The 23,541-nt window shown below is 42.6% G+C and overlaps 1 protein-coding gene across 3 annotated transcripts in view; it reads left to right on the forward strand.

Moving 5' to 3' along the window:
- The window catches only part of cntln (centlein, centrosomal protein), an 80,511-nt gene that overhangs the window by 48,611 nt on the left and 8,359 nt on the right, over nt 1-23,541 (forward strand). For all 3 annotated transcript variants that reach the window (XR_013778679.1, XM_079338359.1, XM_079338358.1), the window contains exons 18-26: nt 909-990; nt 1,345-1,613; nt 5,435-5,662; nt 7,047-7,144; nt 10,064-10,190; nt 10,375-10,512; nt 11,228-11,413; nt 16,742-16,939; nt 21,686-21,760. Coding sequence is in view for 2 of the 3 variants with exons in the window: in XM_079338359.1 (XP_079194485.1) it covers nt 909-990; nt 1,345-1,613; nt 5,435-5,662; nt 7,047-7,144; nt 10,064-10,190; nt 10,375-10,512; nt 11,228-11,413; nt 16,742-16,939; nt 21,686-21,760 (1,401 nt within the window). In the remaining variant the exon portion in view is untranslated. The remainder of the gene's footprint in view (nt 1-908; nt 991-1,344; nt 1,614-5,434; nt 5,663-7,046; nt 7,145-10,063; nt 10,191-10,374; nt 10,513-11,227; nt 11,414-16,741; nt 16,940-21,685; nt 21,761-23,541) is intronic.

Consider the following 23,541-nt stretch of genomic DNA (forward strand, 5'->3'; position numbering starts at 1 on the left):
GTATCAAAAACTTTCCAATGTGTGCTCGTCGGTGCCTTTTCTTCTTCTCCCTCCTCTCTCCACACCATGAAATCAATAGGCCTGGACCTCTGCTCTTGTCCACATCAAACCACTTCACAGCAGGACATGGCAGCTCCAAACCCCCGAGAGATATGTCCGTCAAAAAGAGAGATGAGGAGAAGTACAGGGGGACCTCTAAAGATATTCTGTCTTCCTCTCTTCCCCTCTCTCTCTCTCTTTTTTTTTTTTGAAGAAGAAGAAGGTGGAGAGGAAGAGAGGCTTGTTGTTGTACATGTAGCCAGGGAGCTGTCAGGACCCATACGCTTAGATCCCCTTTTGTTTCCCCGCTCCAGATCCGCTAAATGTGCCCATCAGCTCCTCCCGGGCTCATCGCCATGACAGCCCTGGCCCCTCACGACGTGCTTTGTCACGAACCAAAGGGTTCATCTCTCCTCTCCTCCCTGCAAGACACAGTGTGATCAAACCTGGCACTGATCAAATCCTACCTGACCCCATATACAAAGGAAACAGGCAGAGAAGAAGGAGGGATGGGGGGCTTCTTTGATGTCGCTACAAACGAGGGCGCAGTTGGGAGCTGTCACACACACACACACACACGCACATTTATGAGTGCAAATGACTGTACACACATGTCATACTGTAGGAGTGAACCAAGGCATTTGCAAGCATATGTCAGAATTAATATCCATGCCGAGAGGTGTTCGTGTAGAAGTCAGATGAACACGCTCAGGTGAATTATTAAAGCGCACGGTGATTTGTCTTGTCGGGTTAAACTGAGTAAACCCTGTGATCACGGCGTCATTATGAGCTGTGCAACATGTCAACCGGTTGTGTTACATTTAACAGCTGCTTTTCATCTCTGTCTCCAAATTGTCTTTTTCTTTCAGTCCTACAGGTGTTCACTGATGTCAAACACAGACGCAGCCACAGTGGGATCTTACAGGAAGCAGCCCGATGTTCTGGCTCAAGGTATCACAAGTTTGACTTTCTTACACCCGTGCAGAACTACAGAAATTGAATCAAATATTAATTTCAGCTGCAAATAACATTGAATGTATGAACGTACTGTTGATCAGATACAAGTTTGGAAGAAGTTAACAAGCTTCAGTCTTGTTTGTTTGTTTCAGAACTTGCCACTCCTGAATCGGTTATAAATGGAAAATGTTAATAATTCAAGTTGTTAAATATATCACAGTTTTCACTCGAGCATACACAAAGGCACTTTCACATACACCTGTTAAGTCCCAGCAGAAGCTTCTAAACAGGGATTTGTTCTGTGCACTTGTCAACTCTGAGGCGCCTGTGTGTACTTCCTCCTGTTAGACGATGAACAGCATGAGCCCTGGGACCGAGGGACGGGAGGAGAGAAGATGAGGTGGAGGAGGAAGAGGATGCTAATGAAGACCCAGCGCTGCTCCTCCTCTTTTCTGCAGCAGCGTATAGAGTCCCTGCAGCGTCACGTTGACACACTGCGAAGTGCCAGGAAAGACGCCGCGCTTTCAGCCAGAGAGCTGCGATTTGCCAACGAGAAGATCACGGCGCAGCTCAACTCCCTCACGGAGAAACTGTGCAGCAGCAAGCAGCTCACACAGGTAACTTGTGGGGAGGGGAAAAAAAACAAGGGAGATGAGTAAAAGAGAGGAAAGCAAGTTGTAAATGTTTGGAAGAAATTTTTTTATTTTTTTTTTACTCTCTTTTTCATTCTTTTTTATTTATTTATTTTTTTTGGGGGGGGGGGGGGGGGGTGAGAGTGCAGCAGAGGCAGGTCCTTTGCCCTTATCATGTTTAATAAGTGTGGCTGACAGGCCTGTGGAGGTCAGCATCACAAGGAAGAGGGGAGAGGCGCGCACTCTCTCCTTTTCTCCCTGCTGTTGTCTCGTCCTACTGAATGTTTCAGCAAGCTTGTTCTCCCCAACAATCTGTGTCACTTTCAGTTTTGTTTCAAATATGTGCATGTATGTGCACACACACACACACACACACACAAGCTGACTGTGACTGCCACACACTCATTTAGTAATTTAGTACCTGCCTGCAGGTAGGAGACTCTTAGACTTGGTAAAGACTATAAATAAAACAGCTAGCACTTTTGCCCTTAACAGTGTCTTTCCTGTCAGAGCCTCCTTGTGCACAACAACATACATAGACACAGTAACACACACTAACCAAAGACAGATGTGATCCCACAGGCAGAACATCTTCTGGTGACTTCAGACACAGTTGAGGACCCACTGAACGCCTGATTGGTTGCATGGGTTTGTACTGTGTAGACCAGTACAGATGGAGCATGCTGGCTCTGTGCACACATGTCAGAATATAGGCCTTTTCTTGGTGCTACTAAGAAATGGCCCTTGTGCCCCGACCCAGGCAGCTGATTGCTGATTGGCCCAACGAGACCTTAGACTGAGACACAGCAGTAAAGGCACTGGTCTGCTCACACGCACGCACACACACACACACACACACACACACACACACACACACACACACACACACACACACACACACACAGTGTGGACAGATGGGAGATTGTTGTGTTCCTGTTTGTTTCCTCTCTCCTCCTGCAGTATTAATGCCACTCCACCAGAGAAAGTTGAAGCCGGCTGACTGGCCAGAGCCAAGTCTTGTTGCCCTCTCTGCAAAGGGCAAAAGGTGATGGACTTTGGGCTTGTTCCAGCTAGTCCTAGCCAACTCTCCAACTAAAACTCTCTGCTGGTAATTGGCTTAGGACAGCCTCCTCAGGGGCCATCATGTGAGAAGTAGCATGGCAGTTTTACAGAGACTTGTTTGTGTTGCTGTGTCTCTGCACACTCCTTCCTTCCCTTGTTGCCTCCTTCTGAAGCGCATTCCAACAAAAATGACGATTTCCGTATTCCTTACTTTGAAGTACCGGTAGTTTTATTTTCCATGTATTCTTTTTCATCAGTTGCTATTTAAAAGCATGTTGATACTATTACATCTTATCACAGTGTGGAGAACACATGTTTAAAGTGACACTTTTAAACACACATGAATCCTCATGGATATGTTTATAAAAACACACTGGAACAGCAGCTCTTAGGTTTAGAGGTCACAACCCTGTGGATTCTTAGCCAGCCAAGAGCACAAGAACACATACTTATCTCCAATGAGAAGTTTTATTTATTACAACTAAGGTTTTGTTTTTTGATCAACTGTTGTATTTCAATATTTTAAATGACTGATATTGTAAACTCTTGTGGTTTGTCAAATATTTGGAAGCAGATAAATCACAGAGTTTAGTCAGATCATCTTAAGACGTTCACCCAAAGTGAGTATGCAATGTCAATTATGATCCCTTGTATGGAAATCATTCCTAGATTAAAATGTTATGACTGCTGATGACAATAATGGCATCAGGCAGAAAAAGAAGATTTAAGTTGTAATGCAAGGTGAGTTTATTTAGGGAGCTCAGTGATTCACCGTGCTTTACATAAGACACTAAAAGCACCATGACCAAGTACAAGAAACGCGATATAAGAGGACATGTGATACACCAGAATTATCCCTTAAGGTGACATAAGAAGCTTAAAAAAAAGTCAGGTGGCAGGTGAAATATACTTTCCTAATTCTACCAAATGTAGCTCTGGAAGAAATGTTCTTGTCAGCTAAATACAGGATCATATGTTGCTGAGATTATCTTCCTCACTCATTCATTACCTCCCCATTTACATCACTTTGTGGTTTACTGTGACATCGCTTCCTGAGTTTACTGAGCTTATCTCTTGTAATGTGCTGTCCCCCCCCTCTGTATGCATGCATAGAGTCGGGATTATCACAGAATTAGGGCTGCAGCAGACGTCAATGAACAAGCTGAAAAAGCTCCAGACATTCTTTAAATTTGATCAAATTTGGCTTCTACCTTCCTGGGTTGATTTATGACGTCCCCTGCACTTTTATTTTTTGTGTGTGTGTGTGTGTGTGTGTGTGTGTGTGTGTGTGTGTGTGTGTGTGTGTGTGTGTGTGTGTGTGTGTGTGTGTGTGTGTGTGTGTGTGTGTGTGTGTGTGTGTGTGTGTGTGTGTGTGTGTGTGTGTGTGTGTGTGTGTGTGTGTTTGTGTGTGTGTGTGTTAAAAGTCGTGTGGCTCGTTCTGCAGCCTCAGATTCCTGCTAATGATTGGGTATCACTTGGAACAGCATCAGTGAGAGTACAGAGAGAAAGAGGTGTCCTGTCTTACAGCCTAATGGACCACCGGTACATCAGTCCATGTCAGTGTCATTTCTCACCACGGCTGAAAATGGCCTGTGAAATCAAAGCCTGTCTTACAGGAAGTGTCATCAATGCCACTCTTAATTCGTTCAGCACTGCCACTAAAGCCATAGCCCAATTTTTCATTCCCAGCTCCTCTCTCTCTCTCTCGCTCGCTCTCTCGCTCTCTTCTCTTTTTCCCACCTTCCCTGGGGAAATGCCATGCACGCCTTCAACAGAGCAGAGGAAACCTAAAACAAGAGGGATTCTATTAAAAGGTGTCAGCCAGCAACCAGATATCAATAACCTCCATGTATGCAGAGCAGAGAGCAAACCCCCGGGAATCTGCGGTTTCACTTGTGTGTGTGTGTGTGTGTGTGTGTGTGTGTGTGTTCCAGAATTTACCCCATGTGTGCAGCATACATCCTTATGTTTCACATCTCCTATTTGTGCCATTAAGCGTGTTTCAAATGATGTCAGATCAGCTTATTGTGGCAGATTTGAACAAAACGTACAGAGACGCGTTTCAGCGACATATTTTCGTAACCATCAAGCAAAGAGTTTTTTGAGGTGTTTGTCTGAACGTGTTCACCTAACATGCTCATGCTTCGAATCATTAATAAACTGTACATTGTACATTATAAGCTAGTTCCATTATTGCTCATCACGCTGATCTCAACCACTCACCAAATGCTCAACTCCCACTGTCCCACAGTGCTCTCTGTTTCTGCAGGATGGCTTTATTATGCATGCCAATCACAGGGAGAATTAGGCCCCATTGACCGGGCAACGGCATAATCTGTGTCCTAATTAGCATAAAAAGGGAGATTTATCACAGCTGAGAGATATTTAAGCAGAGCCTGCACCCCTCCTGTGGTAATCTACACAGTGTTTTCAGCATAAGTAGATTGTGTCTGTGTGTTTACCTCATTTACTTCATATACATTTAAAATGAAGAACTTGTCAAGTCAGATTGTTCTCTCCAAGATTAATACATTTTTGTTGTGTAATGCCCTACAATCTAGGCTTTCATTTGAATCTAACTTCTTAGTTGGCAATGACTTATGTAGCAGCATATCATGTCTATGCTTGACCTATAAGAAAAAAAAAAAAAAGGTTTACCCGGTTGTACAACAAAGGGGCAAAACTTTAGTTGTATCATCTGCAGAACCCTGACCCACCAATTTTGTCTGTCTGTCAATTTGCAGAAGCTGACCTCTGACCTGACTGGGATGGAGCAACAGAAAAAGGTTCTGGAGATGGAGCTGGAACAGTGGAGGCGAATCAAATTCCCCCCGCACACTGCCCCACGACCACCAGCAGCACCCCCAGTAAACACGGAGTGCTGCTGCCAGGGCAGGTCCATGCCCACCACAGCTGAGACGGCCTCCCAGGCACTTGGGGCTGAAATGAAACAGCTTCAATCCAAACTAAAGGTGAGTGGATATGAGTGCTGTGTAGAACTCCGGGGTTAATGAATTGCCCTCATGCTTTGTCTTATTGTGCATGCCTTATTAGATTAAGCTTCTTAATAGGATGATGGTGTTACGCTTCATGTTCATTTCCAATTTTGTGCACAATGAAGCTGAAGTTAATCATACCATCAAAAACATTAAACACTTTACAGGAAAGTTTATGAACATACCGGCAAGCAAACAGCCAAAAATAAAGTAAAAACATATTTATGTAGCAATATTTATGAGTTTTACACATTTTGGTTCAAGAGATTTCGGTGGCTTTTGGCTTCCTATGCTGCATTCAAAAGTCTGGATACACGAATATATTCTTTTTTTTTTTAGTTCCTGTTTTTCTCGTTTTTATCAAACCCATATTTCTGAGTCACTTGAACATCTCAGTGGATTAAACAGCAGGCAGTCCTTGAGGTCGTAAGAAATTCTAGTAGAAAAAAAAACTGTGAAGGTTTTACTTTCAAATCATGTAGCGTAAAAAAAAAAAAATCAACAGCTCTTGAGCATTTCAATTTACACTCACCTGAAATTGCATGTGATTTCGACATGAATTAGCATTTCTTATCATTTGATCTTATTACAGAGTACCTGTCAGAAAGATGAGAATTGTGGGATAGCAGTAGAGACGTGCCCTACATCATAGGGAATGAGGTTGGAGTGGTGCCGCAGTATTATCACCCTCCTCTCTACTGTCAGCTCATCAGTGTCACCCGGCAGATTGCTGCTGTCGTTGCACACAGACGAGGAAGTCATGTCAGGTGACAGCGAAAGGGAGAGGCAGGGGACGCACTGTGGGGGTGCGGGCACTGAGTTAGCGCACTGTCAAGAGCTTGTAGTTTTACGGGTCCCACAAGGGACACAGGGCCCTTTAAACCAAAGTGAACATGCACGTTTAAATAAGCATCGGCTTTTTGATCTGAAGCCAACATGCCATCATGAACCATATGTCTTAATGTCATTAACACAGGGGAAGAAAAGCGAGGAAAACAACATGTGCCAGGGCTTGAATTCATTTATATTCAAACATGATTTGCAGCTGGATTTTTCTTCAAGTTCTTTCATACAAACCTTTTTTTTTTTTTTTTACACATAAGGCTTGTTTAATGTGTTCAGCCATATAGGTCTGGAAATTGTTATTCTTCCTAATTACTCTCCTTATCTCATCCACTTTGAAAATGACTGCTTTCCTCTTAACCTCTTTTAGCACCTTCCACCCTCCCGCTGTAACTATAATGAGGTGGCATGCTGTGCCTGACCTGTCATCAAGCGTGTCATGAAAACCTTCCCCACCCCCATCACACACAATCAAACACATCAAGTAACACACACGCACCCTGTGCCCTCCCCCCAGAGTGCAAGTGCGGAGGTCACAAGGCAGGTGGCGGCTAACAAAGCCCTGCGAGGCCAACTCCTGGAGAAGGAGGACAAGCTCCGCCAGCTGCAGGACAAGTTAGTCTCACGGCCTTTTTCTTCATCCTCTTTATGTTTCTCATTTACCGGTGCAGCTCTTTTATTCAAACGTTAACGTCCCCCTTTCATTCTGTGCCTGTCCTTCTCCCTGTGTCTCTATCTGCATGTCTGCACGTTCGGCTGCTCTCATCTGCAGTGTTTGATTCCACCATGTGGCAGCACTCAGTCTGCTGCACTCTGCTCAGGCATGCCTCTCCTATGCGTGAATCATCTGTGAAATTATGCATGTTCTCATGAGCGGGTGAATAAAAAAAAATATTAAAAAAACGACTGAAGGAATTAGTGTGTGCATGTGGGAGTCTTGAGTGTCATGTATAGCGCTGTTGCTTATGTGGGTAGCTGGAGTTGGGTGGTGATCAAAGGAGTGTATTGATTGGTTGTGGGCCTCAGGAGTGACCATTTTGGCCCATGACACTAAAAACCCACACAGCATCACTCTGGCCTGTGGGCCACAAGCCCTAATGAGCTACAAGGTTCACCTGCTGTAGCTTTCGCTGCATTACAGAGTCAGACTGTATGGCTGTAAACAGATTGTTCAGAGAGAGATTTAAACTGTGTTATGAAAGGAGTATATCATTACTGAGGGGAAAGGCACACATAACAACTTTGCTTTCCTTCCTCTCTCTCTCTGTACTGTATTCTCTGTCCTCTGCCTGCCATTCTCAATAATGCATCCGGGGCATGTGTACAATCACAGTGTGGATGTGTTTGTGTGTGACCAAAGCACAGCGGATCACAGCCCGACAGAGCGAACAGCCCCTCTGCTGAGTTTCCACGACAGCCTTCGCCTCTTGTCACACACTCACTCACACAGGCACGTTACTTCGCCATCTCTTCCATCATTCCCCTCCCGTTTCCCTCCATAGAGGGACCCCTTCTTAGAATGAAAGACATGTCTAGACGTCTCTGAAATATACATCTCGGCATACACACAGGGAGCAAGGCTGCTTCGCCTTAAAGAAGAGAAGAGGGGGGAAAAAAAAGAAATGAATTTCAAAGTACACCGGCATGTCCTCAGTCAATATCCGGCACCATGGCCCTGCCTTATTTATGAAGCTGCTTCTTTCATCTTCAGCCCTGTTGTCTATCAGCCACATGAAACGTCCACCCTCACTTCATTCTTAACAACATACACAGAAATGTTCGCACTAACTCTCTTTTAGACGCACACACTTCACACCACTGACTGTTATCATTACAATACACGCATGTTTGAAGAACAATATTGCCAACAAGCGCAGAACAAAGGGAACAAACGTGTGAGTGATTGGGATATAGTTCCAGGCTCTCTCTCTCTCTCTCTCTCCCTCCACTAACTCTCATAAATAGAGATCACACGCTCCGGCAGAAGCTCCATATATCCCTCATTCTTTTTTATCCTCTATTCTTTTTGGGGTGCAGAAGAAGAAGAGAACATCTAAAATAAATGTTGTCGATCTAATTGCCATTAGCATTGGGGCAGAGGGAGCTGCTGGGGCTCTTATTGCTGCTCTCCGTCTTTAAGTCAACACCAGACAGCCATCTGAAAGGTTCAATATGGGTTTTCTCATTAATGGCCAAATCCATGGGGTAACCAGGCAGCGCTACTTTTCCCAATAGACCCCAGGCTAGACTCCTCTCTCATTTAATTTAATGTCACTCCAATAGGACAAGCTCACATTTATTTAGCCAGTCTGCCCTCCGGCATCCATCCACCTAGGGAGGCAGGGACATTTACTTACACGAAAGCATTTGCTCTGGCGTTGCGTCATCTGTTTATTTAAAACACACAGTCGATGATGCGTGTGGGAGCTCAGAGATCCACTACATGTTTGAAATAAAAAAACGGCAAAAAAACCATTTTAATTAACTTCCTCCTTATGATCTTTATTCTATTTGTTCTAAATCCCCGAGGTGTAGACAACCATGAACAACTCATATTTGCCTTTTATGAAAACAGAATAAAACATACTGACACGCTGAGCCCATTTAAAACAAGGCGTCTCTGTAATACGGCTGTGCAGAATGCTGGAATATTAAACGTGTCAATACAGCATTTTATCAAAATAGGAAGTGACACCGGGCGTATGTTTGCAACAGTTGAGACATGAATTTCTTACAACACAGAGACCTCGCCTCTCTTTAGGGAAGTGTCATCAGCGCAGTGCTGCATGTAAACAAACAACATTTTCTAACATGTTTCATTGATAATCAGTCATTCACAAGCCGAGCCCCCCTTGCTGATGTGTTTTTTATATGTGACGGGTGTAATGCTGCGTGGGAAATAATAAACATTTAAATATTGATTACAGTCTCTAAAGTAGTGTCACTGCTGATTCAAAATGCCGTTAGTCATAGAGGACTCCCCAGTCACACTTACTGCGGCATTCCCCGCCAGAGCACTCGTTCTAATATATGCCAGTTAGAATTACATATGCATCCTTATTTCACCCCCCCCTCCACTTACCCAAACAGCATGCCAGTGTATTTAGTTGTCATAATGAGCTGTCATGCCTGATGCACTGCATGGGGACACAGTGCCTGCCAGCTTTGCGTGTCTGTGTCTGTGTGTGCCTGTTACTCTATGTCTATATTTGTTTCCCATGAATGCGCTGTTTGCCAGAGTGTTCCTGAAAAATAAAGTGTGTATGTCAATGTGTGAAGAATGAATACTAATAATATTGAACTTTCTCTCCTTAATGCTTCTGATTTGTTGGTTGAGGTAATCTTTCTTCATGACTTGTCTTTTGTTCTCTGCCTGAAACTTCTGTGCTGCTGTCTTGGACAGGGCTCTCTTGAAAAATAGATCTTGTATCTTAATGATAATTTTTTACTGGTTTGAAAAAAAAAAAAGAAAAAAAAAGGACGCTCCGCCACATTTGTTTGTTTTTGTGTGTGCACCTTGATGCATGCTTTCAGGACGAGCCACACAGAGAGAGACGTGAACATGAAGAGGCAGCTGGTGGAGGATTTGAAGACGAGACTAAAGGTTCTGCAGGAGATGGAGAAAAGTTACCGAGGGCAGGTGGAGGAGCTTGAGAGGAAGGTACAGACACAATGCGTCAGAGCAAGGGCAAAACATGAATTCAAATTTTTAATAACTGATTTTTAAAGAAATTTTACATGAAAATACGAGGTGATAATTTCTTTATTAAAACACAACTTCAGAGTCCAAATCCTGCTTTTCAGTTTAAATCTTTTTTTGCCTTCCCTCCACACCTCTACTACAGGTGAAGACTTTATCAGAAGAGGCCACCAACAGGAAAGCTCTCATTGAATCTCTGAAAAGGAGACTGAATGTTGCAACTTCAGAGAAGGGCCAGTATGAAGCCTCCTGTTCAAAACTGAAGGAGGACCTGGAGAAAAAGGTGGGAAGCAGCCTCGGTGCTGACTTTATCATTGTGTGAATTGGACAACTTATTTACACTACTTGGAAACCATTTTGCAAATTAAGACAATTAAATAATACTCAAACTTCCTGCTACTGACCCGTGCTCTGCCACCGGTGTATCTGATTACAACTAAGAGGACATGAGCTTTCATTCCATTTGAACCATAAGAACAGAGTCTCTCTTTGTTAGCAGTGATTGTAAACCAATTTCATCCTTGATTTCAAAGTGTCAGCAGCACAAAAAAAAGTATTTTAACACTGAACAGCTTTTTTTTTTTTTTTTTACAAAACTGAGTCCAAGATGTTTTAAAGATGCAAACATTTTAAAGCCAAAGAGAGAAGGAGTTTTATCATTTTTATTGGCTCTATGTGTTACAAATTCCTTTTTTGTGATAAGGTGATAAGAATCATTCCGATGATGTTGAAGAATGCAAAGACTCTGGGGAAAAAGCAGTAAAGCCCATACATCATTCCTCTGTCCAAAACTATAAAACTATGTCATTCTCACTGTAAAAAAAGTACTCAAAATTTACAGATAGATAGATAGATAGATAGATAGATAGATAGATAGATAGATAGATAGATAGATAGATAGATAGATAGATAGATAGATAGATAGATGGATCTCTACTCTCTAAACAAAAGAAGATTGCTTACAGCTTACCAATTCAGACTGCTGTGTTTCTTAACAGGAGCAGCAAATGCAGGCCATGCAGGCCCGTTTGGGAGCAAGTGAGCAGACATTGGTTGCACTGGAAAAGACCGCTACTGAGCAAATGGAGGGGTTGACCCAGCAGAGCTCCAATGCTTTGGCCAGGCTTCAGAGACAGCTCAGCCAGGCCTACTCCCATTTGGAGCAGCTTCATTCTTTTATCAAGGTACTGTACTAAAGGGGCAAGAAATCAAAGGCCATGGGTGCACAGTTTGTCTTGTTAAATTATCCCACTCACCTCCTAGCAGTGATATTGTGTGGGTGTATCACCTGCAGGGTTAGGTGTAGGTTTCTGGTGCAGCCAGCTGAAGGCAGGGGCTTCTGCAAACTGGCCTCAGTAAATGAACCACTAAATACTGTATGCCAGGGCTACAGCACTTTCTTAAGTGACCCTCTCTCTTGGAGTCGCTCAGCTGGTTGTGGATTTACTAAGAAGCTACTTTTACTTTCCAGTTTCATGTCATGATGCGTCCGTTTTTTATCCTTATACCAAAAATCTCCTAATGAACTTCAATACTAATATAGCGTATAATTCTTGATAGGAACATGATTGGTGTTTTGCTGTCAGATCTTGTGCTTGAACATACTACAAACTAAATAAGTGTAAAACTGTACCTATCACCAGTAACACAGTTGTTCAAAGATAGATGGACACAAAGAATTAAAGCAGAGCAAAACTGTACAGTGGTCATATAATGTTACATTGGATGATGGCGTTAAGGACAATGAAGGTGTTGTGTCCAAATACAGGTAAGGCCTACTTTAATTACACAACATACATAAAACCCTTAATCCTCAAAGCCAGGGTAATGGAGATAGATGCTCATATCTATAGCTTGAATAGAATATCACCCTCTGTCATGGAGCCGCCCAAGAACTCATCGACAGCATCTGTAGGTCTCAAGATACCAGAGAGATGGCAATTCTTTCTATTTGTAAGCCTCACCTCACCTGTGGAACGAATTGTAGTTTGTCATGTTAAAAATATCCAGTAGTTCTGAAACTCTGTCAAACTGCATAAAAAGGGGAAGCAGGGCATACGTTAAATTAAATGGGTTGCTAAAAAAAGTATACCTTCACAAGGTTTCCCAACGTCGAGTTTAACATCAAACCTTTGATTGGTGACAGTCTTCTGATCTGGAGCCATCCAAGGTAGAGAACTGGTATGGTGTCGCCAATAACGCCATCATTAATCCAGACTGCTGTGCTGTAGAGGAAACTTCAAGGAAAGACTCTTAATGTACCTGTCAATTGACTTCCAGCCTCAGGAGGTAAAGGCAGCGATCAAAAGAGTTGCTCTTTTGATTATCAGGAGGCTGTCCTCAAGGAGCCTAGAATAAAACCATTGCTCCTTAGCATTGAAAGGAACCAGCTGAGAGGCTTCAGGCATCTCATCAGGATGTGGGCTTGATTCCTCCCTGTAGACGTTCTCTGGGAATGTCCAACTGGGGGAATAAAAACAGACGCAGAACACACTGAAGGAGTTACTCACCCCATCTGATCTGGACAAGTCTCAAGATCCCCCAGGAGCGGTTAGCGATGTAGCTAAGGGAAAGAGTTACAGCACTACTAAGCTAACCTGCAGCAACCACATCGAGGATCTTCCTACTAATCAAAACAGATGTAGTTGTAACAATGTGTTTATGTGCCAAGAAGAAGGTCTACAAGTCCACAATTCACTTAAAAGCTTTTTTCCTAAGCAACGTACATCTGAGAACAAACAGCCTCAGTAAGGGCAAAAACAAAAAACAGCTTTAACTATAATCGAACCTTGCACAGAGGCAATGCACTTTTTGTTAGTTTCTTTTTTTTTTTACTTTCTTCTCATGGATAGGGGTAATCAGGCAACCATTGTGAAAATACTGCGTGCCCAACTGGAGTGGGCACCATTGTCTTTGTTAAGACCTAATCCATCACCTTGAGGTGTGTTTGTGTCAGTCTTTGTGTGTATCTGGCAGAGACTGATAAAGAGCGTCTATCACCTCTGCTCAGCTGACACCTGCCTATCAAAGGAACAAAATGGCTCGGCAGGGGTAGATAGTGGCTGCAGTGTATTTACACACTCATAAATCAAGTGGCACGTTATGGTGGTTTGTTTTTAAAATGTCCATTTCTTTTGTTCCCAAATGATTCCAAGATGATTGTTGTTCATGCAGGACTCTCTTTTAAATTGTGGAGAAATTGAGAAAAATCTTCTTCTCTTCCAGCCCCTAATTCTTCATTAAAAAAATCCTGTGGCCTGTTATTTTTCATGCATAATGCATTTATGTTGTAAAGAAGACACACGTGAATGTAACCTACATGGATACTAAAAATAGACTTCAGTTAGCTTTCAGTTACACGTGAAAGCTCACATCTTTTGACATGCATAAGAATACAGTTCATGATTGTATATCTCCGCTCCTCGATTCCCATAACCCGAGGCTGGTGGGGCCATTGTGTTGTTGTTGAGGATTCACATCATTGTTTGTCTCCCCCTGGATCCTGTGATTCCCTATAAGAACACCGAGCTCTTTGATTGGACTGCCTGACGTCCGGAGGAGATTTACTCTTGTCATGTATTGATCAGGACCGGAGGGCTGTGCGTGCATGTGTGCGTGTACGTGTGTGTGTGTGTGTGTGTGTGTGTGTGTGTGGGGAAGTGTCCATGTGTGTCTTTATGAGCTTGTTTTTTTGTACTGGGCCTCTATTTGCTGTGTGTGTGTGTGTGTGTGTGTGTGTGTGTGTGTGTGTGTTCGTGAGGAGATTTTTCTTTATTGTGTGCCAGCAAACCCTTTTGGCCCCTGCACACGCCCCAGGCTGCAAGCACTGCTGTTGAACTGCTAAACAGTGGCCCTGCATGTAGTGACTTCTCCACAACACAGACACACACACTGAAGGCAGTCCCCTTGGAAAGAATATGTTGTCTGATGATCCAAGAAAAATAATCATAAGACTTTCCTTTATATCTTTGATTTGAAATCCGAAAAGGTAATTATTTTAGAATTACTGTAATTTCTGCATATGACCTCTAAGAACACATTCACCTGTCATAATCACAGCATACACCTTTCATGTACCTATTGATGAGTCTTTTTAAATGAAATCAAACCGTAAAGAACACATATAATAACAATAAGATTATTGAATAAGTGCTTCTGAATTTCACAAAATGGAAGTATTTTTTCCTCCTGTTCTGCTCTTAATATTGCTTAATATAACGGCCCTCTGTGTCTTCATATGTGTGAAGAGGATCAGAGGTAGCCAGTTATTAAGGAGGATATCTTTTCGTGCTCATTTGATCCCCATCTCCATGCCCTAATCCTCGTCCTGTCTAAATTGCCCCTCTGGCAATAGTGATTGTGGTACTAGCCAGGCTAAGAGCTCCTAACAAGCGCGCATACACACACACACACACACACACACACACACACACACACCCTCCATGTATGTATTAACATAGCTTGTGTGTGAATGCTGGCATATCCCCCTCCCACCCTTTGTCTCTCCCAGGTCTGAGAATTAGCAATAAATTCACCCCTTAATTTCTTCCTGGATTATTCCACATGCAGGTTTTAGGTCAATTGAATGTAACCCTTGACTCGTGACAGTGAATATCTATTAGGCTGTAAATACGAGAAAAGGATCTACGACTGTTCATTAAAGAGCTAGGTATTCCTTAAGGGTAATCACAGCTTTAACATAAACCTAAAAGCAATTTAATGGCCTTCCTTTGTCATAAAATGTGTTTAGAAAAAGTTGTCTCCTGCCCTTATAGTTAACAAAAAGGCACAGTCACTGTAAAGGCTGTCAATGGACCAGTTTGGGGATTTAAAGCAATTTGGAGTTTACCTGGTTTCACTTCCATTTCTAGAAGCAAGTCAAATTGATCTGATCTTGCCGATTTGGATGACTTTGAGTTTTCAGAGACAGCGCACATTGTACTTGTATAAAATATTATCTAAAATGCGACTGTAGATGGTGAGTAAGGACTATTGTTCTCTTAATTCTGTATTAACTGATGTTATGGAGAATGTTTAACACAAATATTGCAATTTGCTGATTGTACCGGAGTTAGGTCAAAGCTCTTGTGGATCTGGAGTCCACTTACAAGGCGGATTGAAAACTTTTAAAGACAACTGAACGTGTTTGTCACGGAGTTGCTGTGATTGGCTAGGTTCCATACACTATCTCTGATTGGTTGTTTGAGTTGGACCTGATAAGCTTAAAAAATAATAATAATAATACTAATACTACTAATAATAATAAACTAGATACAAAGCAGGGCTTCCACAGACACAGATCATGTACACATTTTGTTTAAGAAACATTTACATTTTGTAAGTGACATTTTAATGATCAAAGATGATCAGTTATTTCAACCGAACACTTGATACAGTAATATTCCATACTGTACCTTTAAACGTCCTCTTAATGTCTCTGTTCTTGTGTTGTATTTAGTCATTAAACTATTCAGTGCTGCTCATAAACAACACTCCAGCTGTAAGCGTGTAACCACTCACTCAGCACTCTCCTGTGAAAACCACGGCTGGCTTTATAAACTACACCTGGCCCACCTGTGTGAAATTACAACAGAAGAGTTGGGATGTTTTCCTCCATTGTTTATATGTGATTACCCTTGTTACAGTGATGCACTTCAGTGTTTACTTGTGTCTGTACTCATGTTATGTGCATGTGAATGCACTGTATTTCTCGATTGCTTGGTTATGTTGCATACTGTCCAAGAGCACCTTGTACGTGGGCTGTTTTTCTTCTTCTTGTTTTTGTTTGTCTGTTGTGCGGGTTCTCCCGTCTCTAGCTTTTCCTCATCTGACCATCTATTCCAAGGTCAGCTTTTCAGCAGGCTTACAAGGGAATGATACAGAAGATTATTGCCTCGATCAATAAGCTCAAAATGAAGCAAAGGGGAGTTTACTTTATTGACTTTCCCGTGTACAGTGGCAGTTTTAACATTTAATTGTCTCTCTGTATTTAGAGCAAACTCCCATTTAGTGCTCGACAACTGTGCCATCCCAGGACTTCCTCGTCTCGCTTGCTGTTCACTCGGGCCCCATTTAAAACAGCCCCTCATAGCTTAATTATTAACAGTGTTATGCTGCCCTGTTGTACTCAGAGACATTCAGAAAGCAAATAAATAAATGAATGGCTGTATTTTCAGCAGCTCTGTGTCTTCTCTCTCTCTGATGCATGATTTTCTGTCTGTGGAGATTTTAGCAAAACTTGGGGTGAGTTTGGTATCAAAGCTGTGTTCCCTCAGCTTTCAATCGACAGGGCAACAAACCCTCAGGTCCTCACTCCTACAAGGGAGCTTGAGGCGAAACCGAAGAGAATCTGAGTGTGTCAAACTCAATATTCCTCCATAATGTACTAGGCCTCTCTGGCGCATGCTTGATCAATTTCATTTATTCATCTGCCAGGCAGAGCTATCCCTCTTGTTTTTCTGTATCCATTTCATCATCCTTCTTTTTTATTTCTTCTCCTCCTCCTCCTCCAGGCCTTGGCCAGTGAAATACTTTTAGACGTTCAAGAGGTCAAGCAGCAGTTGATGAAGAGGAGGAGGTCGAGGCAGGCCAACACTGTGGCAGCAAAGAGCGGCCTCTCAGCCAAGTCCATGATCAAAGCCAAGTCCATCGCTGCCTCCATCCTCAATATGTCAGAGAATGATCTCGCGGACATAATGGACACTGACCAGGTAAGGCCAAGGGACAGTGGGTTAACACTTCCTAAATAAACACGAACTTGAGAAACTGTATTAAGTCTAAATTATGCCCTGAGCACTCAGCATACCTGTAATTGATTTTTTCGTACTGTAAAATTTTAAAACATCCTAAAAGTTTTCAGGGGCTTTTGCTCAGTGATTATATCATCAATATCCGCTTGTAGCCTTGGGTATCTTTTTGTCAATTGATGCTAAATGAGGAGCTACTGTTACTTCGGACGATCCACTGGATTGGAATTGGTGAAGAGGAAAAGAAATATGGAGAAAGAGAAGCCTTCTGTTCTTAGTTCATTTCACCTTTAGCTAACAGAATGTTGCCTGGCTTCTGTCTGAGCTTGTCTTATTGATGTGCAGACGGATTTGGGCAAGTAAGCGAGGTTGAACACCAAGTTAGGTCGCACCACACACACAGCCATGTTACTAAAAAGTTCAGAAGTTGCAGTGAAACAGAGAAAGACGTGGCTCCATGTTTAAAGCGAGTTGTTCTTACTTTCAACAAGATCAAAAACCTGTCAACACCTGCAGCACCTGTCAGGATGTTATGAGATTAATACAGCACAAGTTGAGTAAGTACAACTCTTTTTTTTTTTCTCCCCCTGTTGAAGGCAGTCATTGAACAGAAAATCCTTCCTATCGGCTCTTCTTCAGTTTCACACTCTTTTCCAACTTGGTGTGGGCCCTTTCTCCACCATAGATCACCCAGCCTTGTCATCAATTAGCACTCCCATGTTACAATCAAGCTCCCATCCCTGGGGACTTCCTGCTATCCATCACGAGATGAGAGAGGGCTCAGCAGACACTTACTCACACTTGAAACCAATTTTAGCCCTTTGTAGCCCGGCTCCACCCAGGGGATGACAGGGAACAGTTTCTCACTTGACAAAAAGTCTCCCTCATCACAGCTGAAACCTCTGTGGGGAAAATTACTCTCCTCTCCTCAACACATTTGCTTCCATTAATAGCTGTTAACGGCAACCTGCTTGGTGGTGTAATGTCGCGGGTGTTTGTTGAGCAAAAAATATATCCCAGCTCTGTTGAAAATGCCCAAACCCAACAGGGGATTAATAATGTTGTGTCACAGGTCGGTTCAAAGTAATAGGCTGGACATATGTTTGCTTTTAACTGTGGCTTCCATTCACTCCCCTGCCAGACGGAAGTATGCACATGGTGTAGAGGCCGAGGCGATGTCACAGGGTCGACAGGGACAGCAATAGCAGAAAGTTTGGGAGTGAATGTGGTGTGAAGCCAGAAGTTGTCCATATCTGTACAATGTGTCAATACAGCACCACCACATGCCTGTTAAACTAGCTGGCAACACAGTTCTGTTTTAGAAGTCGACGTGGGACCCTGCGTTTTATATTGAAACTTTTCCAGGACCATTGCGTGCATGCTCGGAGAAAATGTTGGAGAAACTAAGACGTGTTCTGTTCACCAGTTATCATTCGCCTGAGCTTATCATATGTTCCTATTGGTTAATGAAGATACTATAATGTTAGTTCTTATCACAAAATAAACATCGCTTCCAGGAGTGTTAAAGCAAGTAAGTATATCTTTGATGTGATTACATCGATCACGTCTGGTTTTAGATGACATGAAAATGTCCTTAGGCAACTTTTGACTGAGCTTTTATCTAGCCGTGTGTTTGATGGGTGTCATGGAATCAGTGGAGAGTGTCGATATGTTCATGTTTGTCTGCTAGCTGTGGAGCTAACTCAAAATCAAGTGGATCTTTCTCTTACTTATCTCAACCATAGACAAAGTTAGCAGTTGGCTATAAAAAAAGTTGACAGTTGACACAGAGTTTTACAGTCTAAGATGAGCTTGTTTTTGACATGAGTTTGAAATGTTTGAAACTTTTTGAGAGGAAATTTCAGCATGTTTTGAGCTTTTGCAACACAATTTTTTACTGTCTGTTTTTCTTTCGACTTGAGAATGTGACACGAGGTTATGAGGATGTCCCAGCAGTCTTCAATAGTCTGAATCATAGCGAAAGTATTCATTTATTCACTTGGTTATGCCATACCAGTGTGCTGAATGAGAGCCCAGGGCTCAATGGGAATGCTCTTACCTCTCGTTTTCACTTTTAAATCAGAAAACTCCATTGCCAACAGATCTACTTTTCTAAAGTTTGCCAAATTTCTCTCGTCAACAATATTTGCAGACGTTTTTAACATTGTAAGGCACTGCACTTTGGGTTGGAAATCAATGCCTTTTTTACATTTGAGGTGTAACAGAATTTTTTTAATGAATTATTCCTGGTTTTGGTCATAGTTTGGAATTCTGCAAATAGATAACCTCCGTCTAATTACAAGCATGTTTTCCAAAGGCTACTTATATTCCTTCCTCTAAAGCAATAGCCTTGGTTTGTTGGTATGTACCAGTTTTCAAAAATATAAGATAATGTTTGAGGGTATTTTACTGAACAGAAATGCATCCCTGACAAGCCTATTGGTACAGCCGGAGCTTTATAAAGGGAGACTTTACTTAGAATGTTCATAGGAATAGGAAAATCAATTGTTTGTAGTTTTGTACTGAAACAGAAACTGTTACACACAAACTCATCAAAGTAAAGCTCTTAATGAATCTGACATATTTACATGGATCGAGAAAATTCCTATTCAAAAGTCACTGGCAATTCTTTAGAGTAATATTCAAATACCTACGTCCACATCCACACTTCGAATATTAGAAAATCATTTCCTATCTCTAGTGCCTGGATGTAAAGATTGTGTGAATGTGTGCTCAAACATAAGCCCTCCACACACGTATGGTTACTGCGCACCATGTTACGCCTTGGTCCATTCCAAGGCGGGCCGCAGAGGGGGCAGAGCAGCGCCGGGCTCCCTGAACAACTTGTTGTGGAATTAATGATCCAGATGTAATAAGACTATAATTGCAGGGCCAGTTTGTTTTGCACCTAATGCTTGATGGAGGGTCAGTGCTTTGTTATATATGCACCAAGGGTGGATAAGCACACTCACTCTCATACACATACACTTCTGGACACAACCATACTCCGCTTTGTGGAAGGCTTGAAGGCAATAGTCACAAGAAAAGCCCCATCTCTCTCTCTCTCTCTCTCTCTCTCTCTCTCTCTCTCTCTCTCTCTCTCTCTCTCTCTCTCTCTCTCTCTCTATCTCTATCTCTATCTCTATCTCTATCTCTATCTCTATCTCTCTATCTATCTATCTATCTATCTATCTATCTATCTATCTATCTCTCTATCTCTCTATCTCTCTATCTCTCTATCTCTCTATCTCTCTCTCTCTCTCTCTCTCTATCTCTCTCTCTCTCTCTCTCTTTCTTTCTTTCTCACTTATATAACCAGACTCCCCTCAGTTTCTCTCTTGACTTAAAGTCCCCGTGGCTCATTAGAGCCGAAGCGTCAGGGGGAAATGACTCCTCTCTCCTCAAACCCTGTTTTTCTTTGTTGCATTAATAGTGGTTAATAGCTGCCTGCTTGGCGACGTCATGTATCATAAATACATCCAAGCACTGTCAATGATACCACACAAGAATTAAAAAAAAAAAAAAAAGTTGTGTCACAGCTTCAGGTTAAATTTGTAAGGCCAGACATACAGTGTATGTCTGTGTGTGTGTGTGCATAAATGCTGCCTTGCATCACCCGCATTTCTTTGGATTGTCAGTGCAAGTCCTCAACATTTAACACAATGTGGTCTGAAGAGGAAACATGCACACATACACAGTAAGAAACTACACCAAGATCACACCAGGAAGGGGGCGGGGGGGCAGCCAAAGAGAAACAAAGCTATATCAAGAAGTAGGGAAATGAAGTGCTTGATATCAGGTGTTTAAGGTTGTGATGATACAGAGCTACAACAGGGATTTAAAAAAAAGTGTGACGAGATGACACGTCTGTACTTACTGCCATGAAATAAATAACACAACAGCCCAAATCTCAAACATCCTCGTCATTTCATTTTATTTCAACATACATAAAAAAATTCAAATGAATCATTTGCAAAATGAGCTGCTCTGGGTAAAACAAACTCCCAATTATTTCAAATTCTTTGAAACAATCTTGGTAATAGTTCACTCGGCTGCACCCTTAAAAACACAGATAGCATTTTAGTAAGTCGGCTCACTCACATGAAGAACATCCTCAGAGAAAGTACTGAAGGCTGAGTCTCTTAAAATATACACTACTTAAAGTTCCCTTACTCATGACACTGTACTCTGTGACCGCAGAGCCACACACACACACACACACACACACACACACACACACACACACACAGTCCCTCGTGTCACTGTCAGGCAGTACAAGGCTTGTCACATCATTTGGAGCAGCCACACCTGGGCTTTGAGGTGAAGAGGTAACACACGAGTGCTGAGGTGTACACGGCCACACCGTCTTCTCTCAGTTCATTAGCAGTAACGAGGCTCCTCTATATACTTGACTCGCATGCAAACATTTGCTGGCGTACCTTGCCACTGAGTCTCCAGAGAGCTTCTTCAAGGTCCAAACTGTTATGATGCTACAATTCTGCCCTCGCTGGCAGATTCCCCTCATCAAATGTTTCTCTAATCTGATTCATTTCAAACTTTTACATCTTAGTGATGCTCAAAATATCAAGATCAATGTTCTCTCTTAACACCAGCATTCTTCCTGTCCTGGTGTGTATCTGTCATCCTTCATCCTGTCATTAAAATGTATTTTGTATTTATTGGGGTTTGTTTTTTTGTTTTTTTTATCAGGCGACAGAGGCCCATTCAGAGAGTCCAGGAGAGCAGGAGTGGCTGGAACAATTCAACCACATCCTCCAGCAGAAGGTGAGGCTCACACATCTGCAGTAAAGAGACCCCACGAGTGACTCATCCCTGCTTAAACACAAGGAAGGGAGATCTTGTTTAAGCTTAAAAGCCATCTGATAAAATATTCTGGAGCTTCATGTTACACTCATTTGAGGTCTGGAGGGTCAGTAGAGAAGAAGTTTTTCTTCTGAAAGTTTCTGGTGTTTAAAGTACTCAAGGTTGAACTCAAGCACAAAACAACACATTTTTAACATTGTAATACATGACCTGCGTCGCATTATGAAGAGTGCTCAGTTTACAAACAAGGTCTTTTTACCTGTTCTCTTGTTAATGTTGATCGACAGAGAGTAAGGTCCTCTACCTGTTTTGTGTAAAGTGTCTTGAGATAACACTTGTCATGAATTGACGTTATACAAATAAAGATTGATTGATTGACTCGTGAGAAAAGAAAAAGAGACGCGCAGTCAAGTCGGCGTCAGCTCATAATGAGAAGCACACAGAGAACGATGCCAGCTTCTTTGTGACTTATTTTGACTCGTGTTGGTCAGATACAGAGAGAACACTTCATTATGAAAACTGGCCATAAAAAAGGCTGTCAACGTTGTGTACCCATAAGCGTGTGATCGTGCATGAAAACCATGCCGAAGCACACCTCTGTTAAGCGTGCCAGGGCCAAGGAGCTTTCGTGATCACACTGGCCTACTGGCACAGTGTGCAGGTGGGATCGTGCCCTCAGAGTATATCAATTCTTTTTTCTTTTCTTTTTTTCATTCAGATTTTTTTGCATTAAACCAGATCAGTCATGGCATGCATGTTCCTCGTTCTTTTGCCTTGTTTATAATCGCACAGGTACAGCACTGTCCTTACATAGCAGACAAGAAAGTACAAAAAACTGGGCACCATAAATATCTCAAAAACACAGAATATTGAGGATGTATTTTAGTTCCTTCCTAAATGTGTCCTGCCCCAGGCTCTCAAAAAAATCATGCAAAAGATAAAACAAAGAAAAGCCACGACACTCACTGTGTGTGTGTGTGTGTGTGTGTGTGTGTGTGTGTGTGTGTGTGTGTGTGTGTGTGTGTGTGTGTGTGTGTGTGTGTGTGTGTGTGTGTGTGTGTGTGTGTGTGTGTGTGTGTGTGTGTGTGTGTGTGTGTGTGTGTGTGTGTGTGTGTGTGTGTGTGTGTGTGTGTGTGTGTGTGTGAGAGAGAAAGTCTTTATGTGCACAGCCACTCATCTGTGAGAGCTCTGCTGGAGCTTTACTCGAGTGCTGTCAACGTCTGCTCGCTGTGATATGTGTATGATTGAGAGTGTCGAGTGTGTATGTGTGTCTTGTCTGTGTTCTTGTCAGCGGATGCCGCAGGCACTCATGCGTCGCCTCCGCACCACGACACACACCAGACACTGTTCTCTTGTTCCCCAGATCTTCTTCTGACCTTTCCACCTTCCTCTCCCCCTCCCACACTAACAATCACACACGTACACACACACACACACACACACACAACAAGACTCTACTGAATCCATGTTTTTCCCTTCTAGCTGGACAGCTCTCAGTCCCTGTTCTCTGTCTCTCTCTGCCATCCTCCACTGTCCTGCATTCCTCTCTCTCTCCCTCTCCCTCCCTCTCTCTCTCTCTCTCTCTCTCTCTCTCTCTTTCTCTCTCTCTCTCTCTCTCTCTCTCTCTCTCTCTCTCTCTCTCTCTCTGGCTCAGACCCCGAGGCAGCTTGTTAGTGGGGAACTAAATATTGATTTGGCGGGCCTGTCGATGCCGGGAGAATGAGCTAGTGTCCACCAGAGAC

Source organism: Symphodus melops (assembly GCF_947650265.1).
Source record: "Symphodus melops genome assembly, chromosome: 2".
Classification (NCBI taxonomy): Eukaryota; Metazoa; Chordata; class Actinopteri; order Labriformes; family Labridae; genus Symphodus; species Symphodus melops.